This window comes from Bos mutus, chromosome 13 (assembly GCF_027580195.1).
Source record: "Bos mutus isolate GX-2022 chromosome 13, NWIPB_WYAK_1.1, whole genome shotgun sequence".
Lineage (NCBI taxonomy): Eukaryota > Metazoa > Chordata > Mammalia > Artiodactyla > Bovidae > Bos > Bos mutus.
This window is the reverse complement of record NC_091629.1, coordinates 37,497,509-37,507,038: the sequence shown is the minus strand read 5'-3', so window position 1 is coordinate 37,507,038 and position 9,530 is coordinate 37,497,509. Positions and strand designations below refer to the sequence as shown.

Below are 9,530 nucleotides of genomic sequence, written 5' to 3'. Positions count from 1 at the left end.
TTTACATATTAACATTTTATATAAAATGTATTTATTTAATTTGGGACTATCAATCCTGGGAGGTAAGGGCCAGTCTACCCATTTTGCAGAAGAGGAAACTGAGGCTCCAAGTGGAGGCAATGGTTTGCCCAAGATCAACAGGTTTAATAGGAGATTGGATATGGAGTCCAACCCAGTCCGGGCGGTTCCCAGGCAAGACCCATGAATCAATTAAACGGACCAATCCAATCGACCAATCAGTATTTATTAGGGCCTACTGCGGGCAGCTCTTCTCGCAGCGCGGACGAAGAGAGGAGGTTGCGGTGCACAGGCGGCTGCGGAGACCAGAGGCCACAGCCGAATCGCGGGAATTTGGCGCCTATTTTTTGTTGGTTGGGTGTTCTCGTCTGTGATTGGGCCCCCGCCCCGCGTGGGTGCGCCGGGCTGCGCCTGGTCGGCCGACCCTGGCAAGACGCCGGCGGCGCAGCACTCAGCCGGCCTTCCGGGGGATGGGCCACCAGGAGCCTCCGCTGGCCCGACTGAGGGCCGGACGTGCGGCTTATATAAAAAGGTTACGTAAAGGGCTCAGCTGGCGCGAACACGTGGAGAGCCGCGGGAGCCCGGACGCCCAGCTGTCCCCCGAGAGCACTGCTGCCGTGACTCGTGCAGTAGCAGGCGCCGTCGCACGCCCGACTCGGGCCGCGGCCTCCCGCGCGGCTCCGTACCCGAGGCAGCCCTGTCCAGGGGCGGACCATCCCCAGCCGGGGGCCTTAGGAGGGAAACGCGCTGCCCGGAAGTGGAAGGGCGCCGGCCAGGTAAGCGCGCTGTCCACGGCGTAAAAGCTAGCACCGAAGCTGGAACTACGCCTGCCGCCTCGGGCGTCTGTGAGGGCAGTTGGGCCCCAGGTTGGGCGCGTTCAGGGACGCCGAACTTTTAAGCCAACCTCTTACACCCGCAGTCCGGCGGGACTTGGGTCGGTCCGCGGGGCTCTGCTCAGGCTTAATTCAATGGACTGTTTACACCCGGGAGAACTCTGGGCGGGACGCGGGGAGGGGCATCCCAGAGGGAGCCAAGCAGCGGAAAAAGATTTCCACAGTCTGAATTGCTTCTGAAGGCGATTTTCATCAGTCTTGGAAACTACTGGTTCTTGTTTTTCGTAGTGCTACACGATAAATTAACTGAAAAGGCGGGGACTTTTTGCTCTTTTCTCCGGCTCCCCCCTCTGAGCCAGTGCCCCGTGGTTTCGTCTTTCCCGCTTTCCCCTCCCCTCCCCCGTTCGCTCTGCAGCCGTGGCTTCCGTCTTAAAGGGGCCGCAACGGCCGGAGGAGGAGGTGGGACGCCCTGAGGCTTACGCTCCAGGCCTCCCCGCCTAGGCCTGGTCGTTTAACCGACTTTTTCCCCCGCAGGTCACAATCCAAGGTCCCGCTCTTCCGCGTCCCGGGGCCGGACGGAGGGATGAGGCAGGGGGGTCCCGGGCAGCGCCGTTGCTGCTCCCCCCGCCGCCCGCAGCCATGGAAACGGGGGAGGAGGACGGCGCTCGCAGAGGTACACAAAGCCCCGAGCGGAAAAGGCGAAGCCCAGTGCCGCGGGCGCTCAGCGCGAAGCTGAGGCCGGCGGCGGCGGCCCAGGCCATGGATCCGGTGGCGGCCGAGGCCCCGGGCGAGGCCTACCTGGCGCGGCGGCGGCCGGAGGGCGGCGGCGGGTCGGCGCGGCCGCGCTACAGCCTGTTGGCGGAGATCGGGCGCGGCAGCTACGGCGTGGTGTACGAGGCAGTGGCCGGGCGCAGCGGGGCCCGGGTGGCGGTCAAGAAGATCCGCTGCGACGCCCCCGAGAACGTGGAGCTGGCGCTGGCCGAATTCTGGGCCCTGACCAGCCTCAAGCGGCGCCACCAGAATGTCGTGCAGTTTGAAGAGTGCGTCCTGCAGCGCAACGGGCTCGCCCAGCGCATGAGCCACGGCAACAAGAGCTCGCAGCTTTACCTGCGCCTGGTGGAGACCTCGCTCAAAGGTAGGAGCGCCGAGGGCCGCCCGGGCCACGCCGGGCCTGGGCCCGAGTCTGGTAGCCAGACCCAAACTGACCCCTGGACCCCTAGAACCCGGTCCCAGTCCTGTCACCCTGGACCCGACACACCCTCCTTTCTGCGCCAGGCAAAAAGTCCTCCCTCCCCTCTCCTAATCTGGAATCAGTTCCCAGCCCTAAGGTTAGCTGGTATTTTCATAACAAGGGCTCATTAAGTGCTAACCATTGTGGTAGTAGTGCTCCTTAAGTGTGATCCATTATTATGAAACGTCTAGCACTTTGAAGGTCGGATTTGGAAGTGCAGGGGGTTGGGTTCAGAGTTAGTGGAAGAACTACCGACCGAGCCCCTTCACAGGCTTGGGCCCCTTCTCTTTCCCTCCCAAAGCAAACAAAAAGAAAAAAACTCAGCTGGACCTACCCACACCCACTCCTTGTCTCGTTCCAAAAATCCCCGAACCCTCGGGCTCCACCCTGCAGACTCTGGTTCGTCTTTTTCTTCTGAGACCCCCCAGCTCTTCTTCCCAGGGCACTCAAGCTAACTGGTGGTTTTTAGGCTAGGTCCTCTTGGGACCTGCAGCATAATAACCCCACAGGTGGGCCAGAACTGTCACACAACAACATCGAAAAACATCCTCTTGTTTTACACGTTCTTAACTTTCTAAGGCTGACTTGTAAGTGGTTTTATTTCTAGAAAAGGTAGGGCTCAGTGAGGCAAAGGGGTTTTGCAGTCCTGGGGAGGGCAAGTCTGGTTTGATGGTTTTAACTGCAGTTAGGGGGTGTGTGCATCCTGAGTGCTCACGTGTCTTGTTCACACTTCAAGTAGCCGGGGGTCTCTTCCTAGCCAGTGGGCTAGGAAGGCCTGAGCAGTGTTCTCAGGGGAGAGGTTGCTAATCTGAGCCCCAGCTCTGCCCTAGATCTCTTACAGTGACTGGAGGTAATAACTTTAAAAGTAAATCCTCTCCTCTTTCTATAAACAGAGAAACTAAGGATTAGAGATGAACTTGAAGGTAAGTTGATGAAGGTTAATCAGCTTGTAAGGGAGGTAGGGTTGTCCTCCTGCTTTCTTTACAATTTTTCATAGCTTAAGGGATGTGATCCCAGATTTGTCTTGATTCAAGGTCTCAATCCTTTTAAGAGGGGTAACAATTTGCTCTTCTCCCCTGAAGATGAACTAGATCTGACCTTAGGATGGGTAGGATCTGGGGTGGGGTGGGATCAGCCAGTGCGTTTTGTTTGGAGCTTTTGCCTGATCTCAAGATTCTGCAAGGCCCATCTCAAGAGAACTCCTTGACCCACTTCAAATCAGTTTTATAGAGGATTGAGAACATGCTCAATATTACCTGGGGTCCTTTTTCAAAATAGGCTTCCACTTTTTATGCCCATCTCTGCCCCATCTGTCCTGAAAAGCCCACCCTCTCTCCACAGTGAATATATTTGTTTTGAAAAGACTTTCTAGGAGATTCTTCCAGCTCTTCAGTTCACTCTTAGACTGTCTTCTCTGTGGTTAATGAATGGTCTGGACTTATTCTTACACCACTCCTTGGGATGTAGCAATTTGCTTTGCCAAAGGGTCCCCCACGTCAGTCTTGAAACTCCAGCCTGGGTTGGAAGTCTTGGCTTTGGCAACTCCACAGTAAACAGTGGCAGCCTAGCATGGGCTTTGGGGTTTAGATTTGCTTTTAGACATGGTTTGTCTAAGCTGACTGCATGAAACATGGGACAGGTTGTTTCAAATCTGTGGGGAGCAGTCTTTTATTCATAGGGAGAGGGTTCCTCTGTCATAGGGTTGCTGTGCAGCCTGGGAATGTCCACAAGTGCTCCAGATGAGAGAGCCGCTGCTTCAATAAATTCGGGCTACATTGTGAACCTTCCAGCGTCATCCCCTTCAAGATTCACAAAGTTCCTGTACAAGTTTCCCCAAGTGGACCGTGGAACACTTTGTCTTTCCTGGGTTGTCTGCAGCGCCAAGTTGACAGAAACAGTGATATTTTCTTCCTCCCTTTGTGACTAAAACTGAGACCTAAAAGAAATGAAATATTTTGCTTTAGGCCACACACTTAATACATCCCTTTCCGTTATTTGAAGTCTTAAATATATGAGCCTCTGCTATGGGTCAGTTAATGTTCTGGGCCCAGGGAAAGAACAGTAAAGGCAGTGTATATTGCCTCTGCTTATAGGCTGATGCTCAGATGTTAATTTAATAAGCAGTTAATAAGCCTGTTTTTTACTGTCAGTATTAAAGTGGAGAACAATAAGTATCCAGATTACCCCAAATTAAGTTTCCCTGACTTCAACTTCCAAAATTTAGCAGTCCTGATATACCCCGGGGCAGATTCCTTCAGTTTGCAGATAACCTGGTTCAGCTCTGTCTGTAAACAGAATGTCCTTTGTGGTCGCCTCTTGACCAGTCTCCTGTAATTTAGAATAAATAACAGACTAAAAAGTGTTAATCTCCCTTAAAGTCTCAATGAACCAAACCCACAAACTTACTGAGGTCCGTATAGTGGTATTTGCAGAGGGAAAAAAAAAAGCACAACTCTTAACCCCAAGGGAACTTAATTTGAAAAGTTTGAGGAGCTGTAGAAAACTCAAATGCTAATCGGGGTCACCGGAGGAGGAAAAGGCTGGTTGGCTCATTAACAACAGCTTTGTACTGTGTTGTGCAGATTAGCAAGAATGAGAACCGGGAGGTAGCAGGGAAGGTGGGCTTTGAAAGAAGGGAGCCTGAGAACACACGGATAGGTAGAGAGAAAGTGCATTTTATTTCATAATTCAGCTGAATAGAGACTGGTTCGTCCCTGTCCCCAAGCCCCACTCCAGTGTCAACTCTACCCGAAGACATTTCTATAGTTTTAAAAAGTTATGTATGAATAAACCAGTGTCAGAAAAGGGGTAGAGGACTTCTTAATGCAGTTCTTCATCTTGTCCAACTTTGGTAGACTTCTGTGTTTTATGTCCTTCCTTTCTCTCTGAATATAGACCAAAAGGTCCTACCCAGAGCATTGTATAGAGAACAGAAGTTTGACAGTCAGCAGTGAGCCATCTTAGATGTCTCATCTGGCCTTCTGTTTCACAGGGGAGGAAATTGAAGCCCAGAAAAGGGACAGGACTTACCCCAAGTGAGTTAGTGGTAGTATTCAAACCAGTCTGTCAGGCTTTTTCTTTTAAAAAAACAAATTAACAGTCTCGTAAATTATTTGGTTGATGGGTTGGTGGCTTTGTTTAGCTTTTAAGAACTTTTCGTTAAAAAGGAGTTTACGGTTTGCTTTTTATCCCCTTGTTTTCATTGCCAAAGCACCCTGTCTTTTGCACCTAAAACTTAATTCAAGGTTACTGCCACTTAAAAGATGGCAGCCAAGCCTGAGCTCACTGTCAAACTCAGAAATTCTGATGCTGTCTCTAAGGTACACACTGATCCTTCTAAGAAATAGCAACAAAAAGGACCAAAAAGAAAATCCAGGACAAACCCTCGAGACTCATAAAACTGAAGAATTAGAAGTTTGGAAAAGCTAGGAACCTGGCTTATCCCAGCTTGGTAAAACTTGCTCCATTTGACCGATTATCTGCCTGGAGAATCCCAGGGACGGCGGAGGCTGGTGGGCTGCTGTCTATGGGGTCGCACAGAGTCGGACACGACTGAAGCGACTTAGCAGCAGTAGCGATATTCAAGATACCTTGAGGGTCTTCAGGTGGGTGGGAATCTTGGCCCCTGGGAGGTAATCTTGTCTGCACCCTGATGCCTAGTGATGACTATGAGCCACATACTGTTCTAGAAGAAGCTATACAAAGTTTCCTCCACAAGGCATGCGGAAGACTTCCCTATAAGGTCTTACTCTTAAGGGTGAAAGGTGAAAGGTCACAAGTGGTGGGTTTCCTGGAAAATAGTAGAGGTTCCCTCTGGGAGCAGAGAGGCCTGAGGAAGCGAGGGAGGTGGACCTCAGTAAGCTGAGGGGGAGTCAGGATCCCAGAGGGAGGGCCCAGGATCTTAGTGGATATGTTGTTGGCCTGCAGACTCCTCTCAGGCGTTGAGAACCCAGGGAAACCTTGGGTTCAGAGCTGGGTTGCCCCCTTCCAGGCCCCTAGAAAGCAGCTTTGAATTCTCTACTGCAGCTTTGGGGCCTCAGAGTATAGAGGATCCCCTAGGTAGAGGCAGAGAGCTGACTGGTAATCTTTGGCTACCCTGACATAGATAAAAAGGCGGCATTAGGGGCCCTGGAAATAAGTGGGATACAGTAGAACATTGGTATTGTCAGAAGTTGTTAGCCTCAGTTTCACCCTGTTCAACAAAACGCTAAACCTCACCGATTGCTGTGTGCGCAGAGCTGTTCTGAAGGCTTACCAATTAACTGATTTAGTCCTCACAAGTACCTTTTGAAGTGTATACTGTGATTATCCCTATTTTACAGGTAGGACAGTTGAGGCACTGAGGTTAGTGAAATTGCCCGATATAAAGCAGCTAAGCCATAGCCAAGTCAGGCTCAAAGCCCTGGCGTTCTGGATCAAGCCTGATTTCCTTCACAAAGCTGTGCTGCACTTTGAGACAGGTGGCTTATGTCTGAGCTCTCTTATTTCTCTTGGTTGTTAAATGGGTGTAATGATATTTTACTGAAAAACCAATGACTACTGTGTATTTCAGATTCTGTATTAACCAGTACTTGTGGCACTACTTATCTCTACCAGTGCCTCCCCTATGTCTCAGCTGCCAGGGACCCTCTACTTCCTTTCTGTTCTCTTGATTGTCTTGGGACAGCCATGCAGACTTTTATATTCTCTTGCTACTGGCAGACTGCCTTCCTTCTATGTGCAGTGGGGGTTTTAGATACCAGCCCCAGGAGATAGAAGCAGCCCTTACTTGAGAGGTTTGATTAATTGGGATCATGTTGGATAGGACCTTTTATGGCATAAACAAACTGTCAAGGAGAGCTTAGGGTCTCAATAGAACATCAATTTATTTTCAACTTGAACTTGGCTTTCAGTGGTATTTAACCAGTGGCCCTCCTCACAGACTCACAAATTCTGGATGCTTGCTTAGTTGTCTTAATCTACATATTCTGCAGGTCCTATACTAGAACGTTCTGTTATTTCTCTGTTTTACGCCTTTTCAGCTAAGAGCTCTCATCTTGATTCATTTCACCTAGTTATTGATCACCTACTCAGTGTGTTGAGGTACATCGTGGGAGCCCAGAGACTTGGCCTTGTTCCACTGTGGTGCCCAGTCTAAGGGAGGAGACAGACGGGCACAGCACAGCTGGTGATACTTGACTGCAGCCCGTGAGAGGCGCTCTGGGGGGACAGCTGGCAGGAATGTGGACTAAGTTGAGCGAAGGGAAGGCTGAGTTATAAAGGGGCAAATCAGAAGGCGGCCTGGCAGGGCCCATTGCACATGGGGAGAGAAACCACCAGGGCTGCCCTGGGTTACTGGCCCGTCTGCCTGGCCAGTGGGATCTGCATTTTTAACAAGATCCTTGGAATGTTCCGAGTCCTAATAACTAACCTTAGATTTTCATGGTTCATCCTCTCATTTAATCCTCTCCACTTTAGGTTAGAGTTTCTGTTACCTAGTTTTACACACAAGAAAATCAAGATCCGTCAAGCTGAGTAACTTACAGTGTTGTAGCATTACTTGAGTAACTTGTCATACTACTAGTAACTTGTAGCGGTATAGGGTCAGGGTCTAGGTTTATATCCAGATGTTCTTTCCAGTTCTTGACGTGCTGCTGTATGACTATCCTGCTTTATGACGCATTAACATGATTAATATTGGATAGTTATCTGCCCTGGTGTCCAGGCACCTTGCAAGATGCTTTGTGTGTCACAATTAAGCCTTATTCCTGCCTATTGGGGTACGTGTCTCTTCCAAGTTTATGAGAAATGAACCATTCGTGGGGTCTTTTTTAGAAGTTCGCCTGGGGTGACATAGCCATGACAGTGTCAGAGTGGGTGATTTTGACCCCAGGAGGACCACTGGGCCAGAGACTTCAGCATTGGCCTCGCAGCCTCTGTTGGACACTGTATCTTGCCCTGGCAGCCACTCGGAGGGGGTCTGTTCCCTAGTGCACAGTGACATTTGATTAATGAAGTACTTTGAATTGAACACAGCCTGTGGTGTTGACACTGGACCCAACCTCTTTATAGTGACACAGCTCAAGGTCATTGAGGCCGGGACCAGGGCTTGGTCTATGAGCTCATCTTGGGAGTACGTGCTGGGTGGTCCTTGTCTCTGGCATCTTCTTGGGACTGATCTTCTGAGCCACTTCTTCAGTTAAAAGTTATATATTAAATTTTTTATTTAATACAAAATAGGGATGGCTATGGTCATAACAAATTTTCAAACCTCAATTCTGGCTTCCTTTATAATGTTTTTTGAACATAACTTAAAAATTTTGTACCTATTTCCTATTTCACATTAACTGTGCTTATGATGTGTTACATGACCTTTCTCTTTTGGCTAAGTAAATTTTGTTGAAGTAAAGCATGACCCTGTAAGCATTCAACTAAGTTGGCAACACCATTACTAATCATTACCTACTCGTGGACGGTCGTTCTGCCTCCTCACTTTTACTGTGCTGTGTGGAGATCAGCTCTGCATGTTTTAGTGCTTGGTGTGCAGCTTTTTTGATGCTGGTAGATTTTTGTTTTGTCATTTTGGTTCTCTTCTCTTAGAATAAATTCCTGGAATGGGATTTTTATGTCACATTGAGCATTTTGAAGACTTGTGATAAATATTGCTGAATTATCTCAGCATACTTACCAAAATCATAATTAATCCTTTATGAAAAATGCATCAGCATGTTGTGTGATTGGCCTTGATGAATATTAAACTCCTTGGGGCATACGTAAGAGTACTTAAGGAATTGCATCCAAGTGGGAAATGGGACATCCAGGTGTTAACTTCTGCTGCTGGCAGCAAGAGGCGGCAGGAAAGCATCATGGTTAGAAACCCAGGCTGTGGAGACGCTGAGGTCTGCCTCTGTGAGACTGTAGTGAGACCGTAGCCTCCGTTTCCTCACTTGTGAAAGGATTGTGTGAGTAGATGCGAGTTTGGAGTGAGGAGAGGCTTGGCTTCTTCCTTCCTGTCACATGTGACAGACACATGATACATTGCTAAGTTCTGTTGATTCTAAATATCCAAGACCTTTTCCCATCCCCTTCTTGCCTCCTCCCTTGCTCTTGCTTCTTCTGATGCGTCTCTTGGCCGCTAGTCTGTCTTCCGTTTCTAACTCCTGCCTCCAGAGGGAACCTGGTTCTCAGATGTGTTCTTCTACATGTTGACATCTCTGAAATCAGCACTTAGTGGCAAGCCAGAGTGTTGTCAGCTTGGATGTCTTACTTAAATGGTATGCCTTACTTAACATTAGTGACTTCTTAATTTCAATAAGTAGCTTATTTTTCTAAAATAGTTCAAGAACTTTTAGTCACTTGCCATTTCTTAGAGTTCACATTCTTTGTCTGCCAGACGCCCTTTCTTTTGACCTGACTCCAGGCCATCTCCAGCCTCATTTCTTCCCGTCTCCTACCACATCTCTTCTGTG

General features: G+C 49.2%; 1 protein-coding gene across 1 annotated transcript in view; it reads left to right on the top strand.

Annotated features, from left to right (window-relative positions):
- The first annotated feature begins 342 nt into the window (after window positions 1–342).
- Window positions 343–9,530, top strand: part of STK35 (serine/threonine kinase 35) — a 43,405-nt gene continuing 34,217 nt past the window's right edge. The window contains exons 1-2 of the mRNA XM_070381334.1: window positions 343–794; window positions 1,386–1,986. Coding sequence (XP_070237435.1) covers window positions 489–794; window positions 1,386–1,986 — 907 coding nt within the window. The 5' untranslated portion in view covers window positions 343–488. The remainder of the gene's footprint in view (window positions 795–1,385; window positions 1,987–9,530) is intronic.